Here is a 25,670-nt window from a genome sequence, read left to right as displayed (position 1 = left end):
CAAGCCCCCTTAGTGGCTTTAAAATCCATTAAGTAATTTTTGTATCGGGTTTCGAGTACCCCTAGTACTCGCATCTAATATAATCTTCAATACTGCTTATCAAAAAAAAAAAAAACTATGATGTTCAATATTTGATAAGTTTTACTCGGGGTTTCAGGCTTCTTCAAAAAATTCTATTAAATTAAATTATCTTAAATTTTTGTCTTGTTTATTTCACAACTACTGAGCTTAAAATTTTTACTATAACCAAGCAAACCTGATCTTGTTTCGGTCATAAAACTCAGACAAATAATGAGCTAGGTTCAGGTCAAGTGAATCCTTACTATTTGCAAACTTATATAATGTTAACAACATAAAGAGAATTTAATTAAAAAACAAGCAGCTATCAAGGCAAATAAACAGAGGTAACTTTTGATCGATTAATAAATAATCTTCGGACCGATTCGGCTTTTTCCCATAATACCATCTTTCGGTGGTAACACAAACATAAAACACTCTTGAGGCAGTCCAGATGCCAGTCTTGATGTAATTTGGGTATAGAAGGCTTCAACATTTGTTGAATCAGGAATGGTACATTCCTTCCATGTTGAGCATATTAAAAATTCTCCAAGCTATCTTCAAATCACTTGGCAAACAAATTTTAAATTATGATGGGGTTTAGTGTACATAATTTATAAGGCATATTTGTTCATACATGACATCCCTTTCAAGAGTGCATGTCTATGTCGACCACAAGGAGGCGAGGGACTTTCCCTTTTGGCATTCTGTGACAGTAGCGAGTACGATTTCTTGCAACTGTTTCTCCACGTCTTCTATGGGTTGGGAAGCGTCTACAATCTGCATCAAGCGAGTGGAAAGAAAAAGGAAAACGAGAACAAGAAAAAGGTTTAGCACAATGCAGTAGTATACTAAATAGCAACAAGACAGATATGTGGAGATTTGAGAAACAAAAAAAAGGTGATTTTAGAAAAGATGATTATCACTTTGCCAGACAGACATATGACAACAAAATACTAGTTAAATAACCGTCAATTTAAAGAAGAAATGCCAGAAAAAACAGTTATTTACCTTCCAGGAGGCATCATGAAGAACTTTGTAATGTTCAGCAACTTTCTTCTGAAACTCCAGCTTCTCATATCTCTCATCACCATACCCTCCTCTTTCTGCAGCTTTCTGATATAAATGTGCAAAGAATATAAATAAGCAAAACAGGGAAATATGCCCGAACCAAGCATAAACAAGCTAGGCAATCGATAGTGAAAAAAATCGGAAGGTCAAGGTGGACGAGGTTTAGCAGCAAGAGAGCAGAACTCATTTAACTTCTGTATATAGAGGGAGCAAACTTTAGATCCCAACACCGTTGAACATAAAGCGAGCAACGAAATGATAGAAAATAAGTATTGTTTTGAGAACAAAAATATTTTACAGCATGAAAAACATAAAATTAATGGGTAGTAAATATTGACCCTTAAACTGTGGTTATGATAAATAAAGCAGCTTTGAAATCATGTCTCAAAACCTAACCCAACAAATCACTATTCATTGGCCACATAGCCAGTGTTGCTTACATCTGGTGATATGTCAAGGTATGCTACCAGATCTGGAGCCAGCAATCCAATCTCCGGGGCCTGCAAAATTTAAAATTCACTGCTAACTATCAGAGAGAATGTAAGCAATTGTTTAAATTCTAAACTAAACTAGAATAGAAGACGTCCTGGGAAGTCGTTGTGAATCTTTTACCTTACACCATTCAATATCTAGTCCCTTAGCAGAAGAGAAAGCCACTCCAGAATAAGAATAACGATCAACAATGAGGGTTGTTCCACTTTTCAATTTTTCTTCCATCAATGACCTGCATACATAATACAGCTTTACCAAATAAATCTTGGAATTTCACTTTCCATGAGCATGTACCAGCAAAAATGTCCAAATGTAGATCAGAAGATATTGCCTATTTGACTAGGGTTTATAGCTTCCTTCTAAAATCATTATGGAAACTAGAGTTTTGACTTAATAGCTAGACAGTGGTTTCATGGGCACGTATGAAACATCCAAACCATGAATAAAGAACTTAACTTGTCCTTCACATGTTACAACTCAGAGATAACCATGGTTCCTATGACCTAAATTTCACAAGCTAACGCCCAGAATTGTACACATGACATTGACAACTAATAACATAACTGATAGGAAAACAATAATAAAAGCGTAGAAACCTCTTTTCCCAACGATTAGCACTGAAGAGAAGATGAATAGTATGATCATCCAACTGTGACGCGTTTGTAAGATAAGCAGATATCATTTGGCCAACATTTGTAGTTCTATCAGGAAACCTCCATAGCTCAGCAGAAAGCCCTTGTCCCTCCAAGTAGGACACTAGTCTACTACACTGAGAAGACTTCCCTGAACGATCCAGTCCTTCTAGGACAACCAAGGCACCTCTAGCCTCCTTGTTGTTGCCCTCCGTGCTACAACTAAGATTAGTTTCCATTCTTATCCGCCTAGGAGAACACCTAGAGGATAACTTTGCTTGAAAATTCAATGAAGTGCGCAAAACTAGTGCTCTGGAGCTCCTGCAAAAGTAAAACCAGTCATTAACAGATTTCCTTAAATTCAAAGTGGAAAAAACACATAATATAGGTCGAGTAAATTCAAAGTTCAGCCATAGTATAACAAATAATGATAATAATATTAAATTAAGTGGAAAAATAAAATAAAAAACACAATCTAATTTTAAAAATATTATTTTTTAACAACCCAGGTTTAATTTAAGTTCTAAAAGAAGCATAGGGGTCTTACAGTGACTTGAATGTTGTGATGCAAGTGGGATAGATCATATCCTAACCACACCTTTAAACTGAAACAAAATAAAAAAGGAAATTGAAAAATTCACAGAACTTGGTAAAGTAAAGATTAAAGTGTGGTTGGTTGTTGAAGTTTTTCGATTCCACTAACCAATAGCTACCAAAAATTTATTCAATTCAACTAATTACTGATATTCGTGTTCATGTACTTAAAATTGGAACACACGCGCGAAATTGAAAGAAAATAATCAATGGAATAGATGATTCGTTAAAAAAAAAGATCAATTCATAAATTAGTCATGCAAAGATATTTAAGGGTTAAGATTCAGAGAGATGTGGAGAGAGGGGAAGAGTAGTAAAGTTAGAAAATTTCTTACCGGAGATACTGACCAGGAAGAGCGGCGATTTAAACGACGGGAGGAACACGACGACGTTGGTGAAGCCGCACGGCGGCGGAAACTGGGAAGTAGATCTGCAAGCGGGTTTGGGCGTTAGTGTGGTGGAAATTAAATTCAGAACCCTGTAAAGTAATGTTTTTTCCCGCCTAAATATTTAGAGGGTTTTGGTAATTAAACTTTATTAATTTTTGAGAAAAAAAAAGTCACTTTTAATAAAAAGTAGGGGTGTTTGTAACAAGAAAAAAAAAATTATTAAAAGTCTAAGCATCTCAATAGAAAATTGTTGGCGGAATTGAAAGTGAGATTTCGTAGAAATAATTTTTTTTTAAGCCCATTTATTTTTGAGTTGTAAATAGTCTACGTTAATTTGTGCAGCAGATTTATCTTTAACAATATTAAGGGTGTGTTTGGATTGGTGGTGGATAGAATTGATTCTGAGAGAATTGAGTTTGGTAAAATTGATTTTAATAGAATTGAGTTTACAAGAATTGATTTATGTTTGGATACAATGATATAGAAGTGATTGTTATCAATTAATGTTGTTTGGCTAGTTTTAACAAAATTGATTTTGAATTGTATAATTACCAAAATGGTAATAAATTCTAGTACAAATCAAAAAGAAAAGAAGTAATTGATGAAAATTAAAGAGGGTAAAGTAGGAAAATTTAAAAGAGTTGTAATAAATAATATATAATAAATGTAGAATTGATTCTACTAAACTCAAAAGCTAGGAATTGTAGCTTCTACTAGAATTGCTTTTGGAGGAGGAGAATTGATTTTGAAAAAGTATCCAAACAAGAAAAAAAATCAATTATCAAGTTGAAGTGGACCAGAAGTGCTTTTGGAGCTTGTAGAAGCCAATCCAAACATGCACTAAGTGTTTTATATGAATTCACATATTTCTTACTATTTGTTGACTTGTTTGATTGATCGAGAAGGGACAACAAGAATGTCCTTGGTCAGAATGTTGTCAACTTTATTTAAGCTTAAGAAGAATTTTATCTTTCGTTGTCAACGTTTGAAGTGACTTTTTTCAAATTTAAATGGGATTGTCGAATATTATTACTGTAAGACATTTAAGGTAATGTATATTACTATTCCATATAGTATAACAAATAAGGCATTTAAGGTAATGTATATATTATTCCATTTTATTTATATTATCTTTTTTACTTCAAACACCTGCCTTTTTAAACTACTAATCATCTCACTTTCTCCATTTGCAGACTAATGATTCCGGTCTAGCATCTTATGTTGCTAGTCCAATTGACCTATCACTCAGCTGGAAGGTAACTTGTATCTTTCAAGTACAGATTAAACCTCCTTGCCTATGACAATATTGCATATGGAAGTAATTAATCGTATGATAAACCTTATTGCCGGATGTGAAATGGCTTCAAACCCCATTGCCAATTTTAGTGAAGGGTGTACTTAGGGCTGAACACAGTAGGCTTATTACATAGTAACAAATATATTCTGATGTTATGATTCCTTATCCATAATTTTCTATGCTAATAATGTAGCAAAGTTAGCTATACAAGATCGAGTTGCTGGAATCATTGTTTCCAATATGGCGGAGTTCGTAGAGGGAAAGATGTTTTCCGGTTTTCCAAATTTGTAAGTATATGATTATTTTACTACCATGATAGCAAAATTAAACTTCAGCTAGAGATATAAAATTATACTATGGCCTTTTTTCCTTACTGAAGCATTTTCCATCGTTTAGATTTCGTATCTCTGTACTATATCAGATTGGAAGACCAGTGGTGTTCTCACTGGCTACTGATGGTGAAGCTGGTGTAAGAAAAATGCTTCAGATGCTTCGTGATGAGTTTGAATTAGCTATGGCCTATGATGTATAGGTTAGGGTTCTGTTTTAATAAGCTGTTAAGGCTTGGGATAGGAAACAATGTAACATTAGTTGGAGTGTTTTGGGTTCCTAACAGCTCCTTATAACAACATAGTACTCGTCCAAATGTTGCCAATGAAAAACCAATCATAAACCTAACTGCTATGTAACCAGTACAGACTGTACAGTAGCATCTTCAACAAATAAGATTCAGAACACTGTTGGTGCTGTTAACAGATTAAGAAAAGCACAACCATAAAGTGGACCTAACACCTCACAAACTGCACCCATTGTAAGCCTTGAGAAAATACTACCTGAAATTGAAGCAACATCGGCGTTACCAACTTCAGCTGTTGTGAGATTAAGATTGTCGCGGATGATAGGGACTGACGGCGCTGCAGCGAATGTGGAGACGAAACAGGTGAAGAAAAATATCCATGATAAATGGAAGGTTCTCATGTGTGGATTGGCTAATGAAAAGAGTTTGAAAACTTTGGATTTGTGTTCAGAATCAACTGGTAATGCAAATTCGGCAGTGGTGTCAGTTGGAACCATTGGGAAGAATTAACTTCAAAGATTATACAGTCATAAGTAACACAAGCACATGCATAACAGATTATAAAATATATGTGTTGATCATATCATATTACTAAAGATAAGTAACACAAGCACATTCATAGCAGATTAAAAAAACATATATAATAAATAACTCATCTAAACCAGTAGTACTGTTATCAACTAAATGGAGTGTATGAAAATAACATCACTGTCATAAGTCTGATAAAGAGACCTTAAAACAAAATAGTTTTAAGAAGATGATTGTGGTGGTGGTTTTTGATTCCTTAAAAAACTAGTGAGTAGTTGCCTCAACTCTTCATCTCTCTTCTCCCTCAAAGCCATTAACCGTAACATCTCTTCCTGTTGCATTGCCAGACGCGCGAGTTCCTCTTGATTCTTCAAGTTTTGCTCTTTTAACAAAACCATAACTTCATCATCTCTTGCTTTTTCACAGACGGTATCTTTAGCTTCTGCATGAGCAGCCATATAATGAGAAGAAGAGACTTTTTTTCTGACAGAAAACCTTTTGCTTTGGCTTTCACCTCGTGTCTTATAAGAAACATCAGCATCAATGTTCTTATCGGTTTTCAAACGATTATGACCAGAACTTTCATATGGAACATCCTCATACAGATCATCAAACTTCCTAGTTTTAGTTTTTGAACCATTATTACAAAACTTTCTGAAAGTAATAGTGTCAACAAGATTGGGAGGAAAACCAGGTGGAACATCAATATCATTACCTCTTATGTTGGCTTTTCCGACATGAGTTCTATGTTTTCTTGTACTTGCACTTCTCTTCCGCTGCACAATTTTCTTAACAAAATCGCCTTTCCCCAATATGGACTGCTTCCACCATTTTGCATAACGGGCTGTTACATCTGCCTCAAAAAATCTTGAAGGGAAATTCAAATTTTTATCGGATATGGGCCTGTAGTAGTTTTTCCAAGCAATATCTTTAGTCTCGTTGAATCTAGGCACATAACTTGGAACATCTTGATCCATTCCAAATTGCATAGCAACTCTATGAGGAAGATACTGCTCTATAGAGTCAAATCCCACTAGCTCAGAAACTCTCATGCATATAACAAATGAGAGCATTTGTCTATCCACCAAAACTTTCTGAAATGGTACCGAAGTTTCATCATTTGGATAAAACAATCCACACTTATCAGCATATTTAACATATGGACGCCAAAGAAAATCATCGATAGCCAAGTCTATTGCCAACCTAACATTGTCTATTTTCGGAGCCTTAACCTTACGCCACCTAAACAATACAGGCTCTCCATGGTTGATCATCATGGTTTGTGATTGTGGTTGTAAATTTTTGAATCTCTCCCAAACCCAAATTTGAACCAAGTAAAAGGGTGATTCAAGAGTAACCTCCAAAGGAAACCTTTCACCACCAACACGATATTTTTTCAAGCCAACAATTGTTTTCTTAAACAAACTTAAATCTTTATATATGGTAGCCAAAACAGCAGGAGCCAAAGCAATTGGATTTCCTCTAGCAAGTTGAACAGCAATAGGAAAGAAACAACTTTTCACTATAGTTTTGTGAGGAAAAACAAAAACAGACAACCAAGCAGCAAGGAATGCTTCATGTTCAATTTCACTACCTTTATCAATGAAAATATCCATCCATAATGGTGCTCTAGGCTTACCTGCTTGTTGTTTAAGTTGCTGACTTGCAATGACGAGCTTCTCTTCAACCTCTTTCATTTGTTGGTCTTCAAGTAAGGTGAAAACAGGATCACCAAGAATAGGGTAACCCCCTAAAACCATGATGTCCTCCAAAGTGATGGTTGCTTCACCAAAGGGAAACACAAAGGTATTTGTCTCACAGCACCATTTCTCAACAACCCCATAAAGCAAGTCTTGATTTTTCTTTATGCGGCACCTGGCGCAGGTGCCCATTATTGCCTCAAAGATGCCAAGTTTTTTCCAAAGTGATTCGTATTTGAGCTTAAGTTGATCAACCCATCTAAACCATTTCATCTGTGGATGACGCCACCCATCAAAATGGATTGTCAAAGGATATTCCACTGCTTCAGAAACAGAAGATGGTGATGAAAATGGGTTAAACTTAAGAGGTGGTTCATCAATGGAGTTTGAAATAGGTTTGAGAAAATGGGCTTTTCTGAAAGTTGGTTTACTATCACCAGTAGGTGATAGCATGAAATCTTCTTTCATCTCCATGATAGTATCTTCGCATGGTTGTTCATCCATCATGGGTTTGACAGTATTCTTCAAAAAGTAACGATAGAGAGTGAGAGTGTGAAAAATATTGGCATGGTTTGTGCAACTTCACAAAACCAATCTTGTACATGAAGAAAGAAAAGAATGGGAAATGCGTGCAGAAAAGACAAATTACCTTTTTACTGTTTGTAACTAATTTCTGAACCAAGACAAATAAAGGGTAAAATTTGAATTTCATCAATGAGGGATATTATGTTTTGTCGTTTCTATTCATGTCCACTTTGTCAAATTTTAAGGTGAAAAATACACTTCTGACTAGGGGTGATCAAAACCAAACCAACCCAAAAGAAAACCGCAAACCAAACCAAACCAAACCGAAACCGCAAAAAACCGCATTTGGTTCGGATTAGTTTGGGTCAGTTTTTACAAAACCGCACGGTTCGGTTCGGTTTGCGGTTTGTATTTTGTAAACCGAACCAAACCGAATCAAACCGCATTATGTTACAACCTAAATTTTACTAACTCACATCCAACTCAAACTTAAACTTATTATACATTAGCGTTGTGATTACGAACAATTTTCCCATCCTTACACATATAATTTCAGTCCCGATCTTCTAAAATCTCTAATAACATTATCGCACCTTCTTTGCCACATATATCTTCTCTCTTCTTCTATAATCTCTACTCTCTTATATTCTTTCTTTTTCACCTTCTCATTTTTATGTAAATGTTTCGTATTTCAGATTCGTTTTTATCGCATATCTTCTTCTCTAATCTCTCAACACTTTTTTTCTTTTTCACTTTCACTAATCTTTCGTCTCTTCTATTTTTTTGTTTCGTTATAATAATTTTTATATTGTTTTATGCTATTATTTTATGTTTAATATTCTATTTTTGTCTAATTTAATTTTTACATATTAAATGAATAATTGTTGTCAAAATATGACGAGTTTTGTTGTTATTTGATAGTGTATGAATGTATAAATACAAAATTATGTTATCATCTATATGTGTATGTATGACCCAATAAAATATTTGTAAAAAACCGAACCAACCGAACCGAACCAAACCGCATTAGTTTGGTTTGGTTTGGTTCGGATTTTTTTTAAAAGCCAACCGAACCAAACCAAACCGCACTATTTTTTTCTCTTGCGGTTCGGATGATTTTTTTCGTCAAAACCGCCCAAACCGCACCGCGAGCACCCCTACTTCTGACATTATTCTTCCATATGTATATAAGTTTTTTTATATAAAAAATACCCCTGTGTTCTAATTCCTATATTTAAGCTTCACACCGTGCATTTGGTGATTGAATTTTATTGCCTTTATCTTCTATAGTATTTGTTTAGATTTAAATTGTCAAATAATATTGCATCACAATATTAGTCATATAAAGCACGCAATCGCACGCAATCACATAGTCATGTAGTAGTCATTGTCGGATTAGCATCGAACAATCTTGATTTAAGTTTATTATTTTTGACATTATAAAATCCTGCTGTTCTAGTTATCAAATTAAAATATGACGATTAGTAGAATCTTGACTACGAGAAGGTAGTGATCACAATAGATTCAAATTCCAAAAAGAAAATGTGTTTAGAGAAGCTAGTATAATAATAAACAATTAGGCATTTATGTGTTTTTTTAATTATAAATAATTGAATGAGTATTCCAATGATTTTCTATGACTCATAATTCTTTATCAAGGGGTGTCACATTGACTACTAACTTATCAAATTAAAACTTATAAATAGACTAGCCTAATCCTAGTTTTAATTGGGACTGATATTTGTATTTTGTTAGGGTTCTAGGAATTTTTATTTGGTTGTGTTGTAAGTTTCATATTTGTTTATTCACAAATCTGTAGGTGTTGAATGTTTGATCTCCGAAGCTGTTAAGTAATGAGTAAGTGTCAGTTCTCATAAGCTTTTAAGCATTGAGAATTGTGAGTCTTTGAAGAGTGTCTTCTACATTTGATCGTTTGTGTTGTTTGTCATTGGTTGTGACTGAGGAGATTTGAGGAGGGCCTCATACCTAGGTGAGTCTTAGGTAGAAGTCATAGGAAGGGTAGTGATTAAGTGAGAAGTTGTAAACGGGAGAGTTTAGCTTTGAATTGATATTATCGCATGTTGATTTCATTTATGGCTTGGTAGCCCCAGAATAGGAAGGTTGTTCCGAACAATGTTGTTAAATATCAGTTATATCGCCGATATACCATTTTTTTATATCGGAATTTGCCTATCCGATATTCCGTTTCAATTTCGCGACGCTCCGCATTTAGGCCGTTTTCTAGTATACCAGTATACCGGTTTTGAAGATCATATCAGAATTTATATTTTTCTGATCATTTTTTTTAATAAGTTATATTAAAAAATAATTGAAATATTGAATGTGAAGAGGTGGAAGGAAAAAGTAGGCTACGAAGAGGTGGAGAGGTGGCCAGTAATAATTAGTAAGTAGGCTATGAAGTGTGAAGAGGTGAAGAGGTGCAGACTAATCAAGTGAAAATGTGAAGAGGTAAAGTAATACTCCATCCGTCTCAAAATTGCAAAGAGGACAACTATTGTGAGACGGATGGAGTAATAAAGTGGAGAGTTGTATGGATATTAACATAATTTTGGTAGTCTCGAAAATAAAAGTGAATGTGAAGAGGCATATTAATTGGTGTGATTATATATAGGACTAATAGGAGTCATAGTCCATCACCATAAATTTCTCTTCACTATTTTCTTTCTTCACATTCATTCTTCCTCGTCATTCATCTCGTCCAGGTAGTTCTTATTTGTTTTCTATATTCTTCTCAATTTTGTTTTTTGGTTTCATTTCTTCTAGTTTTTTCAAACTAGTTTCTTTTCATTCCATTGGGTTCTCTGTTTTCAAGTCCTTAAACCCTCGGTTTTTATACATTTGTTATAGTATGGAAAGTGGCGGTGAAACATCAAAACTTTTTTAATAATTGTTTTTATTAGTAGCTTTCACATGTGTTTCATATTTTATTTTATATATAAATATTTATTTTAACCGTCTTTATGGTTTCCGCTATTTACCCGTTACGATATCCGATATTTCTCATATCGGGTTTTGGTGATCCGATATTTTTCGCGATCCGATATTAACAACACTGGTTCCGAACTGAGTAAACACATCCTTGTGTCTTTTATTTTTCTGCACTGCTTTTACTACTGTTTATTGTCTTACTCCATCGTGTATAGTCCACAGATACACAGATATTTGTGACGTGACATCTCATTTGACATTACATTTTTTATACCAAAATTTCAAAAAGTATATAATAATGCATTAGAGGAATCTTTTTATAAGAAATGTGATGCTGGATGAGTAAGGTTCCTCTCTATTTCTCAAAAGAAATGGAGAATACCATTAATAATATTTTAATTGCATACAAATCAAATTATATATATATATATATATATATATATATATATATATATATATATATATATATATCACATATTTCAAAAACATATGCAATTATACACCAATACTTTAAGTAATTATGTTCTCAATTTCTTTTAAAAAATCTTTAAAAAAATAAGAGGATCTCAACTCTTACAAATCTAGCTCGAAACCTGATTTTCATTTTGCACCAGGGCTCTGCAAAATGCAAAGGTCCTTTCCATCTCTCACTATGTATTCATTCCTCATCATTCATCTCTGCTTCCTTTTTATTCCCCTCCAATTGGTCAACCTCTTTCGGCATCAAGCAACCAGAAGCCCTAGTAACGTTTTCAGAAACAGTAGGAGAGCTCATTGCAACATGTTTTTACAATGTATGTTTTGTATGAAGAAATAAATACTAGACTATTGTAAATAATAATGCATATCTTAAGTATTTCAATAACATGTCAAGAAAAATAAAGTATTATCGTTAAGAGTATAATCAACAGTAAGTGAAAAAGAACTAAAGAGTAAAAGGTTGGGGAAATGAATGAAGGATTTAACCATTAAATCAAATGCCCCTACAATATGGTGTATTAGGTCTGAAAATCACAATTCCTTGATTTCAGGCTGTAATCATAAGAAGAAATTTAAGCAAAATACAATAAACCCATATAATTTTATTTTGACCTATTCTCTAATTTCATCAACAATTTTTTTATCATGATCCTATAGTTCTTATCATTCCAATAAAATACCGAATCTCAAACATTGAATCCCTCTTCACGGAGGCAAAGTTGATGAGCTTCGATCCACTTGGCACAAGTGTCTTCTCCGTGCTCCACTATAGACTCATCCCGAATCCTCTTCGTGTCAGACAACCACAACAGATTTTCTTCTTCTGCGCCTTCGACACTTCACACGCTGTTTCTGTTGCCAGGACAGTACAATGATACTATGTTGTGTATCTCTCCCTCCCTGACTGTTGTGGACAAACTGTGCTATGTTATACCAATTTTGAAGGAACAATTTGAGATTAATGCCAAATGGAAGAAGGAAGAGTTGCGTTACGAGTGAACCAAACTATTGCAATTAAAAAGTAACAGTGAACAAAATGGAAAGCTGAATTTACTAACAAAGTGAAATGAAATTGAACGATTGAGTTAACTATTACTAATATTAGCTAATCAAAATAACCACTAACAAACCTCTAACAAATAGTTTGTAAAACAATTTCAAAACAAAATTACAACTCAAATGTTGCAAGTTGAACAACTTAGTGAGAATCCCAATGAATAAGGACCTTATAAAATCCTTTGCTCCAACCAACTTCAAGACTCATAATTAACCTTTTAACTCTGCAATAAAAACTATTCATGATCTTAATATTAGTGTGACATAGGTGTTTTGTGATATGGTTTTAGATTCATTTCGGCAACAACCAACACATCAATTCAGTATGAGTAGTTTTGTTATATAGGTATTGGCATAACAACAATGTGAGCTTTGGATCATTTTAGTTTCTAAGTCTTAATCTAATATCATTTCCGATATGTATTAATTTAGTGACAGTGAGTTATATTCAAAACTTATGTGCTAAGACAGCCTTAGTTTTAAGTCTGCTTGAATTTTGTCTGTGTTGGGACGGCATTAAAGGTGACTTTGACTTATCTAGCCACTAAACACACTAGCACCGTAATCCAACAACCCTGCTCTAGCATCGACTCTTCGATATTGCACTTGACCTGCTGTATGAGATTGACCCATGTCATGAAACTAACCGAGTCACAATCCTCTGCTTGCATCGATTCCACAACATTTGTCTTAGCTATCTTCCCAATAAATTTTTTGCGTGATTACCATTATTAAAAACCACACGATTCCTTTCAAACCAAATTGTAGATATGACATAACCAGGTTACATTACCCATATAATATCCCCATCCATTCTACGAACACATACAATATTAGAATAGATTCACCGGTGAAGATCCTGATTAAAGAAGTTATGTGGTAACAAGCCTGAGTACAAATCTTAAGCCTACAGGGGAAAACTAGAAGATGCACAACCTCTAGTAATAAAAATCTATTAGTTAATTATTAAATTCTGACATAAATATTTTTAATGTTTAAAAAAATACTAAATCTTTAAAGTTATTAATCTAATATTTTTTTCAACGTGCATCACAATAATGGCAACTATTTGATTACCAAACTGATTCTAGTTGTTACCCAAACACGATTACTAATTACTAAGTATCAATTTATCATTAAACCCTAAAATGAATGGTTGTGATTTGAGCAAAACCATTTAACCACTGCAGAGGATCCATATCAGTTTCTAATGAGATCTCCACAAGCAATGCTAGTTGATCCTAAACAAAAGATCTTCCACACTAATTTTAAAACAGCTCTTAGGGGCCAATTTGGATTCGGCATGTATATGCACCCATGCAGTTTTCAGTTTCAACTTTCTGGTCTCGGATGAACGGTTAATACCGTTTTAGAGCGTGTGATAATTGAGGGTGGAATATATGTTATACATCACCTTACATCTACCAGAAGATACAACTTGTGACACGAGAATGACACTATAAACACAGTTCCAAACACACCATTTAATCTGATTTCAAATTGACAGACCTGTAACTGCTTGCATTATGTAACAGGGCTGGGAGGATGAAATTAGAAACACTTAATTTGAAGCCATTAACATACTGAGAGAAAAGACCAATTTATTACTGGCTGAGTTACCTGATAATTCCTTCATAATTCCTTCATATTCATATCGTTCCATTCATATAAAGACCCATACAATTCACACATGTTTGTAGAGTGGATCCAAATAACCAAGACCCAGGTTGAAACAACTATTCATTATTTCGGTTTGAATTAAAATTAAACTTCAATAGAGTTTAATTGTTCGAATAATCTATGATTATAAAACTTACTGGTAAATAAAGAAGGATGAATATCAGTGGTTAAATCAAATCAAATGGACCAACATTTTGAATTTTGATACAATATGGTGTATTAGGTCTAAAAATCACAATTTCCTGCATACAGGCCGTATATGAATCATAAAAACCATAAGAATTTTAAGCAAAATATGATAAACCCTAAATCCCTTGAAATTTTATTTTGACCTATTCTCTAATTTCAACAACAAAAAACCTGACTTATCATGATCCTGTAGTTCTTCTCAAACATTGAATCCCTCGGCACGGAGGCAAAGTCGATGAGCTTCGATCCACTTCGCACAAGCGTCTTCTCCGTGCTCCACTATGCACTCATCCCGAATCCTCTTCGTGTCAGGACAAGCACAACAGATTTTCTTCTTCTTCGGCGCCTTCGACACTTCACACGCTGTTTCTGTTGCCGCTGTTGTTGTTGCAGGTGCTGTTGCTTGGTTCAAAGCAGGGGAAGAAGCGGCGACGGCGTGTGTTGCTGTTGTTGTTGCAGTGGCTGTTGCTTGGTTCGAAGCGGAGGAAGGGGCGACGACGCCGTTTTGCACTTGCGCGGCACCCATAAAATGTTCTGCTAACAAGAATAAAATTAACAAGTAAATAAGAATTGATGCAGAAATTTTGAAATGAAAAGTGGATTTAGAGAGTGAAGAATTAAGAGAACATGAAGGGTTTGGGGAACCTTTTCCTTTTTGATCGCGTAAGAACGTGTATTAGAAAGACGAAACGGCAGGGTTTGTTGCGTTTGGGTTGAAGAAACTCTTAAATCTTTTTCTATTCAAGTTTGGCGTGCCCATTACTCCACTTTTTTTAATTGTTAGAAAGTAAGGGGTTGTAACTTGTAACAATATTAAAAGGGAATGGAACAAAATATAAAAAATGTTAAAGATGTTTTATTTTTTACCATAACTTTGACACTTTGAGACCATTTAAATCTATTTAAGAAATTTTGATTGGACGTACTCTTTCGTAATTAATATTTAATAATTAGTTTCATTTACGAAATTCAATTAAATAGTTAACTACTTTTAAAAATGGTTTAATGGTCGAATAGGATAGAAATAAGCTATATTACCATTTTACTTTATTGTCATATATGTCATTTTACTTTATTGTCATATATGTTATGTCTGATTTATCTCCTGTAATTTTTTTATAAAAAAATTATATTAATACTGATGTTCTAAAATATCACATTGATTTTTCTCCTTTCACTAAATTTCATATTTATTCTGTTAAATATTTCCCTTTTAAATATTATAAATTAATACAATCAATATTTTTTCCTCGAATTCGATTAGTTTCACTTTTGCTAAATATTTGAATATCATTGTATACAATTTAGACCTGTACTATATTTAGAAACACATTATATTATTTATAAAAAATAATATAATACTTAAAAAAATATTATGTTTAAAAGAATATAAGTTTTAATTTTATCTATAATAAATATTATGGGGTTATTATTTTAATTTTTAATTAAAAAAAGCTCATTTACAGTCGGGTAGCCCGAAGTCCTTCTAGGACCAGACTCGGGTAGTAATTTTTTAGCCCATATTACAACAGGTTTAATTGGCCCAACCCTAAAAAGCTCAAGCCCACTAAGGCCAGCCTATTTAGCGTCGGGTAGTCCATTTTGACAGCTCTCTCTCTAGGGGACATATCAAATAAGAACTTTAGTTATTATGAGAACTTTTAATAATAACCGTATGATTTAAAATCAATGACTCAGATTTTACTTAAATTTTAAGAGACAGTAATTAATAGATAGATTCTGTTTAAATACATATCACATTAAAACAAATCTGAGCATTGATTTTTAATCATACGGTTATTATTAAAATTTCTCAGTTCTCATTATAGCCAAAGTTCTCATTTGATACGTCCCCATATATATATATATATATATATATATATATATATATATATATATATATATATATATATATATATATATATATATATATATATATATATTTCTCAGTTCTCATTATAGCCAAAGTTCTCATTTGATACGTCCCCATATATATATATATATATATATATATATATATATTTCTCAGTTCTCATTATAGCCAAAGTTCTCATTTGATACGTCCCCATATATATATATATATATATATATATATATATATATATATATATATATATATATATATATATATATATATATATATATATATATATATATATGAGGAGGGTTATATTTACTCCAGGAGTAAGGTAAGTTATTATAATTTACTCCAAATCTAGACCATTGATTCTTTTCAATCTAGTGGTTAAAAATAATAAGTAATTAAATGTGGAGAGAGAAAATTATTACTTATTATTTTTAACCACTAGATTGAAAAGAATCAATGGTCTATATTTGGAGTAAGTTATAATAACTTACTCTTGGAGTAAATATAACATTCCTCTCTCTATATATGTGTGTGTGTATATATATATATATATATATATATATATATATATATATATATATATATATATATATATATATATATATATATATATATATATATATATATATATATATATATATATATATATATATATATATATATATATATATATATATATATATATATATGTCACCCTATTTATAATGTATAAAAACGCACCTATAAATATATAGGTCACCGTATTCTATAAGATATTATAAGATATATATTTATAAAGTCTAAGAGATATTATAAGATATTTATAATATTTGAGAGATATTATAATATAATAATATCTTTTATTCTAACAATTAAGGAAATATGTTTTTAGATTTGTTATGAATTTGTTGGATGTTGCCTATTATAAATATGTATCTCTTCTGTTATTATAGTGTGACAGTTTTAGAGCTTTAGAGAAAAAGGGAGAATAAGGGTTTAGGAAATTTCAAGGGAAAACTTAGAAAGACAAATGTTTTTGGGAAACCTTTGGAGTTATCTAAGGGGATTGAGAAATACTTCTAAACACCTTGGGTTTGAGTGATTCTTATATTGAGAGTTAGAGAGGTTGGGAAACACTTAGGTAAAAGTTTGTTCTTTAGGAACTGTGAAGACTATTTTCTTGTAACTCATCTGTAATCTTTTGTAACAACTTTCTGAGTATAGTAAATTGGAGAGTTATTCTCTCCCTCAGAGTAGATCGTTTGATCGAACTGGGTAAACAAATTTTCATCTTTTTTCTCGCTTTACTCTGTTATATTATCAGTGTACGGATTATTATTATTGTACACCATATTTTGGATGCTATTATTATTTGCCTCACAAATTGATATTGAATTTTGTCGTAATTCACAACAAGATTTCCAACATCGATGTTAATAATAAGAATGCTTGTTGGGGGTATATTTCATTATTACATATCTATCATGCACATCCACAGGTCAGTAATATGCTCATCTACTCAGCATATAATACTACCACTTGTCACTCTCATTCGTATCTCCTTTCAGTCTCCTTGTCGTGAGATTAATGTGTTTCCCCATAAAATGATATGTATTACTATTAACCATCACAAAGTATTAAGTTCCAACAATCGTAGAGTAGTAAGACTCCACACGAATCCTGCTACAATACACGTGAATATTGAACTTATACTCATTCTAGGCTTAGTACTTAATATATGATTATATTAGATCTAGCAATGACAAGCAACTTTAGATGTCATGTCACACCATGAAAACATATTTTAAGTTGCAAAGCTAAAACAAGCATTAAGATTAAAGAGTCACCAATATTACATTATGTAGATTTACATAGAATGGCATGACATATTTATTACATGAACATGATGACTGCATTTAACCCCAAGAATAGAAATTTTAGTTACACTTACACATGATTAGCGTAATAGTTGGCCTTTTCAGAGAAGTTGACTTCGGAAGTGGGATATGCCCTGTCACCTAAGCAGCAATTTCGCCTTCAGACTCCGTTTCTTATTCTCATGTTATTGACTTGAGTGAACATACTCTAATTATGTACTCCTTCCGATCCACCAAAACTCCCTTTACACTGAACTGAAAAACTTCTATTTATAGATAAAACTTTAAGGATTTCACTTGGCGTACCTCCCTTACGCCAAACGCGCTTACCCTGCTCTGAGACTTTAACCAATCAATTTTTCTTCTTTAGAAATCAGTACTTGTATGTCTTCCATGTGTCATTGGCCGCCTCTGCTCTCCTAACGCACCACCCCTCCGACTAGCGCACTAACACTTATTTCACCAAGAAGTACTTGCACCTAGTGCTGCCATCTAATCCTACTCTACGCCTAGTTCGCATGTAGTATGGGCCTAGCGAGACTTGTTTCTTCAGGGTTATGCATTTGTCTATTTTCTTTGTGTTGATTCGTGGTTTTTTGGTTCTTTTCACCTATTTTTTTATAAACGCATGCAAGAAAAGGCTAAACATTTGTTTCTTTACTTTTCATAGATAAGTCGAGATATTTCGTAACAATTTCTTACAAAATAAATCAATGTGACATATTGAACGTAAATTTGACAGTTACCAATTAGTTAAACTATATGATATATGACTAGAGCTGTAAAAATGGGTCCGGCCCATCGGTCCGGCCCACAAGCCCAATAATTTAGCGCGGGTCAGGCCATAAAATACCTTAAAAGAACACGACCCTATCTTTTTGGGCCAGTCCATCGGCCCTATGTTTTTCATGGGTTGGGTCGGGCCAAGCGGGCTTTGAGCTGGCCCATTAAAAAAAGATTTTGGGAAAAAAAGATTGAGATAAGATATGATTGCATAAATGTGTTTCCAAGTGATAAAGAAAAGTTAAAGAGGATGAAAATATATTTTTAAGATGATGTGATCAAGGAAATAGTTGTGAGATGAAGAGAAAATTTGATAGGTATTTGTGATAATATTAAGTTGATTTGTACTTTTCATGGATGTTTTTGTGGTATTCATATATATATATATATATATATATATATATATATATATATATATATATATATATATGGATGTTAATTTGATGAATATTTTAAATATCATTTAACTAAATCTATGATCACTCTCTACTTATGTTATGTAGCTTTTATCTATTACATCCTTTTTCATAAAATTAAAACTATAATATTGAAATACGGGCCAGGATGGCCCATCGGGCTTCACGGGCTTTTGAAAAACGGGTCGAGCTCATTTTCTGTAGCCCATTAAACAACCGGGCTGGCCCGGGCCAGCCCATTTAAACGTCTTGGCCCACTGGACCGACCCATTTGACAGCTCTATATATGACATATGGAAAGTCATGATCTTTACACTTAAAATTGGAACATTAGGTAATTTCCACAACTAATTTTTGAATTTTACCTAACATAAGCAACAGAATCCACAATTCTTCATCTTCACAAACTATAATAGTGTGTTTGGATGAAGCATTTTATCGAGGTAATGTAATGTTTTGAAGGAATTTAAAATGATTTGTACAAAATTTATTGTTTGGATACAAAAATGAAGAATTGTTAATATGATAGAAATTTATGGAGTATTTTATCTAAGTTAAATTTAATCATTTTGAAATGACACCAAAGATCAAAGAATTTGAAATTTCTCTCATACTCTATTGAATTTATTTGTTACTATTATTTCTTCAAAATTTTGGAAATTGGTCCTCATATTTTCCAAAATTACTAAATCGACTCCAAAAAATTGCAAATTGGTCTTTAATAATTTATAAAATTTACAATTTAATCCTTCAAATTTTCAAAAATTGAAAATTGGTCCCTATTTTTTAATTTTTTATTTTGGTCCAAAAAAATTAATTTTATAAAAATTGACCTAAAAAATTTAACAATGAATTATCTTAATATTTTTTCAAATAAAATAGTTTAAAAATAAATAAATTTCAATTGAATAATTTAAATTGCTTTAGAATTATAAAAGACAAACAAGTGGCAATCTGGCATGGTAAAAAGATTCTGGTAAAAGAATAAGGAGAATAGGAACTTGTACTTTTATTCCATTCCATATTGAGGTCTTTTTTTACAATCTAAAATAAAGATGGCCGGATTCATTTGAGATGAAAAAAAGTATTTTTCTTTTATATATAGAATAGTTGAATTGAAGAATCTAAATATAAACATAAAATTATAACATCAAATAATCAAATAATGTACATGATAATATAAAAAGTTTAAAAATTTAGCTTCTTGAAACATTACTCAAAAATCATAAGCAAACAAACACATTTGATCAATACTATGGATGCAAAGCACAACAAAAATTTACACTAAAATTGTACTCATATGTTATTTCTATAAACCACCCCACAAAATTTACATTTCACTTTAAGTAACTAACTACTACTAATCATATTTCTCCCTCCATACATAAACAAGAAAAAAAACCCAAGAAATAGCCAAAGCAATATCCCCAACAACATGTCTTAAACAATCACAAGCAAGATCTTCAACCTTACCTACAAAGTAAAATCTCCAAACAGCCATAGAAATATGAAGCAACACACACCCTTTAGCAAAGAAACTCTGAAACTCCATGTCCTTAACACAAGCAACCATGAACACAAGAAATCCAATAGTGAACAACAACAATCCAGAGAAGGAATCTGATGTTTGAATCAACAACTGATCATGTGGAGTTGACCCTTGAAGGTTAATTGCTGTCTTTGATCCATGTCCTAAGACATGTATCTCCTTGGAGTAAAAAACCATCAATGATCCACATGTTAAAGCTATTGTTGAATGAAGAACACATATTAAGAAAAAACAAGATGAACCCATTTTTCCAAAACCTCTTTGGTTGGTTAAAGTTTCACACTTTCAACTCAATTATGCTTCTTCTTCATCAAACATGAAATTTCTAAAACATAGTAAATATTAATATTGTGATTGAGTTTGCATAAATTAATGATGATAAATAAATGTCATAAATGTGTTGTTATTATTATTATTTGTTTCCATACCTGTTAGCTTCCAAACTATCATGCTTTTTTTGATTGCTTCCTTTCTTGTTGAACTAAAGAATTAAAATAATGGTGGGTCATGGAAATGTGTCTATAGGAGATAATTCAAGAGCATTGCGTCATTATATTGTTTTTGGAACCACGTAGGGTCTTAATTTGTAGCCACTACTCTTATCTTAAACTTTTTTGTTTTTCAACATTGATGTCGGTATGTGACTATGTGAGGGGGTAGTTGTGGGCTTAAAATCTTGATATTTTGGTAAATCACACTTGTGACAAATATTTACTTTAAATATTTTCAAGTTACAAGTTTTTTGGTTGTTGTTTAATTAGGTGATACTTATCACTCTTATTTGTTTAAGTGTGTTATTCTTATTAGATTAATAACTCCCATTATCATTTCATTAGACAAATGAGAAAATGATTTTTTTGATAAAATAAATTAAAAGTGGTTTGTGTTATCCATTTGTGACACTAAAGGAATAGAGAAATTGATAGTTAAAAAATATATTATCTACTCAAGGCTATATTTTTGGCATATGTAATTTCGATGGTGTGTGATTTTGGTCCATATTATTTTAATATTTTAAAGTCTTATTTGCAAGCTTGGAGGAAAGGAGTGACCTTTGAAAAAAAAGCAACTAGCTAATGGAAGGAAGAGAAGGCTGTTAAGAGACATAGAGGAAGACTTTTTTATATTTGCTTGATAATACAAAATATTTTTTATTTATCAACTGTCTTTTCTTTTACATGGAGGGTGACTTTAGGTATAAGTTGATATAAGCATATCTATGTATCCAATGGTGGTTACTCGTATACCTAAATATTTTTCTTAGAAGATTAAAAAAAAAAAGAAAAGGTAAATAAGAAGTTGGGTGTTTTTTTTTTTATATAAGACTAATTAAAGGAATATATTCACTAATGAGGTAGTAAGGTGTGCTTATAATGCACCCACGCAAATTAGAAAAATATGATCCATCATATAATATAGTGTGCATAAGTGGGTTTATAAATAGAATTGATAGTCATTCATTTTGATATTTTAAAAATTCTAGTTGCACTAGAATTTTGAATTTTTTTCTTCTTTATGGCTTCTGTTTGATCACAACTAGTATTGTAGTAGAAAAGTTCTTTCATTCTAGACTCAGTTCGTGTGAATTGAGTAAAGATGTCTTCATTCATAAGACATTTGTGATTAATTCATCTCTTTGTTATCATTGTTTTCTGTAATAAGAAATAATCAACTAATTTTTGACTCATGAGCATTTATAAATATTAATTGCATGATAATTTTATATTTCATCTTGTGTATTTACTTTAATTATTTATATTTATGATTTGTCTTCACAAATTAGTATTGGCTAACGTTAAAGTGCGCCTTTGGTTTATCGGAAATAGAAAAAGTGTGGCTTTTTGTTACAATATATGAATTAATATTAGGGGTGGCAAAATGGATGAATTGGATCAATATGGATTGAATGGTTAATGGATGGACCAAATCAATCCATTAATTCATTACCAATCCATTAAACTTTCTTAATAAAAATCCAATCCAATTCATCCATTACAGAATAAATCCATCCAATCTATCCATTAACCTATTTTTAATGGATGAATATCCATCCATCCAAAAGATAAATAAAAAATTCATAAAAAAATAATAATTTAAATATTTTAAAATATTTTTTTCGTTCTTCCGAAAAAAGTTGAATTTATATTTTTCCAAAAAAAAATATTTTTTCGGAAAAAAAACTCGACTTTTCTTTTTTTTTTTAAAAACTCGACTTTTCGTTTTTCTAAAAAAACTCATTTTTTTTTCAGTCTTTCCGAAAAAACTCGATTTTTTTCGTTTTTTCCGTAAAAAACTCGATTTTTTCATTTTTAAAAAAGAAACTCGATTTTCCATTTTTCCGAAAAAACCCGACTTTTTTGTTTTTTCGGAAAAACTCGACTTTTTTTCGTTTTTAAAAAAAACCCGATTTTTTTGTTTTTCGGAAAAACTCGATTTTTTTTCGTTTTTTCAAAAAAACCCGTTTTTTTGTTTTTCGGAAAAACTCGACTTTTTTTTTCGTTTTTAAAAAAAAAACCCGATTTTTTTCGTTTTCCTAAAAAAAACTCGATTTTTTCGTTTTTCTTAAAAAAACTCAACTTTTTCGTTTTTTCGAAAAAAAACTTGATTTTTTCGTTTTTCCAAATAAAAACTCGACCTTTCATTTTTTTCGAAAAAACTCGATTTTTTTCGTTTTCCAAAAAAAACTCGATATTTTCGTTTTTCCGAAAAAGACTCGATTTTTTTCGTTTTTCTAAAAAACTCGATGATTTCATTTTTTTTCGTTTTTCAAAAAAACTCGACTTTTCAATATCGATATCAAGAAGTTTCATGCTGTTAGCTAGGAGAAAGTTGGCCAAGTGTGATGGTGGTTTAGGGCTGCGTGATCTCATTGTTATGAATCAAGTGTGCATTATGAATTTAGGTTGTTAGGTTATAAATGGTGATGATGATCTTTGGTGCAACATCTTGAGAGGTAAGTATAAGGTTGATGATACGTAAGGTAATTTGAAGGCTAAGAGCTCCAATTCAAATCTTTGGAAAGCGATTGTTAAAACTCATCCAAAAATTCAGGAATGCATGCATATATGCAAAAAGATGAGCTAAAAATCTAATAAATTAACAAAAATATAAACTGCTCACTAACTCCTACCTTAACTAACAAGTAAATAGCACTGGATACTTGTTAAGACATGTGTTCTGGCATATGCAATAACACTTGTTCATTATACACTGTTTTCTTTCTATTCAATCATTTGCTTTTTTAAGCGAAATAAATTCAGCTACTCTTGAATTAATTTAAGACTAGAGTGAACTCATTGCATAAAATTTACTGTTAAAATAATTATAACACTGATTTTCTCATCATCAACTATTATAACAGTGAACATATATTGCAAAAGAGTGATGCAGAATGGTGTATAACACCAAAAGTATGCATGGCAAGATTTGCAGAGTTATATCTCAACCTTGAAAATTGTAATTCCATATCATTCAATATCCAAACGAAAAATAAGCAAAAGCAAGAAAGTGGATCACTAAATAACTACAGAAACTATTGTCTTGCAACCCAAAAGAAGAATCTCCTACATTTTGTTTCTTGGACACTTGGGTTTTTGGCTTTGGGTGTTGGCTTGCAACTTCTTCCTTGGTTAAAGGGACTCCTCCCTTACAGAGGACAGACCACTCCCATATTTTTGTAGCAAATTTGCTTACCAGCAGCGGACAAGGTTGTTGATCTTGAACGGCCATAATATTATAGCCTTTTTCTTTTAATCTCGAGAATGCAATCCACAAATCTAGATCATTTGAAATCACTGCATAGCTTGCGGGTGGATGGTGGTCCAAAGACCACAAAAGCAGTTTCGTAAAACTTATCTTATCAGCGGTTTTAAGATCTATATCAATTTATAGCATAATTAGTATAAATGAAAATATCAATTTATAGCATAATCAATATAAATGAAAATAAAAACACATTAAAATTAAAATTAAAATTAACCTTCAAAAATTTCATGTTCTTCAATTCCTGTATTCAAAAGAATTTGACGACGATCATACGTAGTAGAATCAGAACAACCGTAACAGTGGAAATATACACGGCCTTTTAACTGGATTCTGGAAAGTGCCAAGTCAATGTTGAGTGATACATCCTATGGATTTAGATTATCCGGAACAGGGAAGCTTCCAACATCCCCAAAGATAAAAATAGGTGATGTGGTGTATTCAAGGTCTTTAATGTCATAAGTCCGATCGAGAGATGGTGGTGTTTTCAGGTTCATAGGATTCACCAACTTATGTACTCTATCTACAAATTCGTTCCATTTCCAAAACGCCTGCGTAGACGCTACTAAAGTATCTGCAGCTACCTTTGGTTGAATAAGAAGTACCTTGTATCTCATCATTCTAAGATTATGAACCGCATACGAAAAATCACCGTCTCCGGATATTATAACATAATTGGCAGGTGGAGACTCGATTTTCCGTTTTTCCGAAAAAACTCGATTTTTTCGTTTTCCAAAAAAAACTCGATTTTTTCGTTTTCCAAAAAAAACTCGATTTTTTCGTTTTTCCGGAAAAAAACTCAACTTTTTCGTTTTTCTGGAGAAAAAAAACCCGATTTTTCGTGTTTCTAAAAAAAACTCGTTTTTTTTTCGTTTTTCCGAAAAAGACTCGATGTTTTCATTTTTTTCGAAAAAAACTCGACTTTTCATTTTTCTGAAAAAACTCGACTTTTCGTTTTTTCGAAAAAACTCGAATTTTTCTTTATTTCTGAAAAAAATGACTTTTCATTTTTCCGAAAAAAACTCGATTTTTTTCGTTTTTCCCAAAAAACTCGACTTTTCGTTTTTCCTAAAAAACTCGACTTTTCATTTTTCTGAAATAAACTTGACTTTTCGTTTTTCCTAAAAAAACTCGATTTTTTTGTTTTTCGAAATAAGCTCGACTTTTTCGTTTTTCAAAAAAAAACTCAATTTTTTTGTTTTTTCGAAAAATACTCGATTT

At 32.0% G+C, this 25,670-nt stretch overlaps 5 protein-coding genes across 6 annotated transcripts; 1 reads left to right on the top strand and 4 right to left on the bottom strand.

Annotated features, from left to right (window-relative positions):
• Nucleotides 1–301: 301 nt before the first annotated feature.
• LOC131627979 (thymidylate kinase-like) lies at nucleotides 302–3,338 on the bottom strand. Of its 2 annotated transcripts, XM_058898835.1 has the most exons (7): nucleotides 3,182–3,334; nucleotides 2,800–2,857; nucleotides 2,217–2,573; nucleotides 1,741–1,852; nucleotides 1,569–1,628; nucleotides 1,069–1,173; nucleotides 302–837 (listed from the first exon to the last, which is right to left on the bottom strand). In XM_058898835.1, the coding sequence occupies exons 2-7, from the start codon at nucleotides 2,835–2,837 to the stop codon at nucleotides 721–723; spliced, it is 789 nt and encodes a 262-aa protein (XP_058754818.1). In that variant the 5' UTR covers nucleotides 2,838–2,857; nucleotides 3,182–3,334; the 3' UTR covers nucleotides 302–720. The 2 variants fall into 2 exon arrangements, with proteins under 2 accessions (XP_058754818.1, XP_058754819.1); XM_058898836.1 differs by lacking the exon at nucleotides 2,800–2,857 and having other exon boundaries at nucleotides 3,182–3,338.
• LOC131628009 (glycolate oxidase 3-like) lies at nucleotides 3,138–5,064 on the top strand. The gene is made up of 6 exons (XM_058898877.1): nucleotides 3,138–3,286; nucleotides 4,310–4,331; nucleotides 4,429–4,490; nucleotides 4,584–4,648; nucleotides 4,726–4,798; nucleotides 4,872–5,064. Exons 1-6 carry the CDS (start codon nucleotides 3,138–3,140, stop codon nucleotides 5,062–5,064), a joined length of 564 nt encoding a protein of 187 aa, XP_058754860.1.
• Nucleotides 5,065–5,858: 794 nt separating this feature from the next.
• LOC131628008 (uncharacterized) lies at nucleotides 5,859–7,841 on the bottom strand. The gene has a single exon (XM_058898875.1). It carries the CDS (start codon nucleotides 7,839–7,841, stop codon nucleotides 5,859–5,861), a length of 1,983 nt encoding a protein of 660 aa, XP_058754858.1.
• A 4,566-nt stretch (nucleotides 7,842–12,407) lies between these two features.
• On the bottom strand, nucleotides 12,408–14,982 carry LOC131627978 (cytochrome c oxidase copper chaperone 1-like). The gene is made up of 2 exons (XM_058898834.1): nucleotides 14,862–14,982; nucleotides 12,408–14,750 (listed from the first exon to the last, which is right to left on the bottom strand). Exon 2 carries the CDS (start codon nucleotides 14,740–14,742, stop codon nucleotides 14,416–14,418), a length of 327 nt encoding a protein of 108 aa, XP_058754817.1. The 5' UTR covers nucleotides 14,743–14,750; nucleotides 14,862–14,982; the 3' UTR covers nucleotides 12,408–14,415.
• A 5,343-nt stretch (nucleotides 14,983–20,325) lies between these two features.
• On the bottom strand, nucleotides 20,326–21,270 carry LOC131627977 (uncharacterized). Its single transcript, XM_058898833.1, has 2 exons — nucleotides 21,116–21,270; nucleotides 20,326–21,012 (listed from the first exon to the last, which is right to left on the bottom strand). The coding sequence occupies exon 2, from the start codon at nucleotides 20,931–20,933 to the stop codon at nucleotides 20,499–20,501; it is 435 nt and encodes a 144-aa protein (XP_058754816.1). The 5' UTR covers nucleotides 20,934–21,012; nucleotides 21,116–21,270; the 3' UTR covers nucleotides 20,326–20,498.
• Nucleotides 21,271–25,670: the final 4,400 nt, after the last annotated feature.

This window comes from Vicia villosa, unplaced genomic scaffold (assembly GCF_029867415.1).
Source record: "Vicia villosa cultivar HV-30 ecotype Madison, WI unplaced genomic scaffold, Vvil1.0 ctg.000418F_1_1, whole genome shotgun sequence".
Lineage (NCBI taxonomy): Eukaryota > Viridiplantae > Streptophyta > Magnoliopsida > Fabales > Fabaceae > Vicia > Vicia villosa.
The sequence above is the reverse complement of the archived record's forward strand: the minus strand, read 5'-3'. Positions and strand labels throughout refer to the sequence as shown.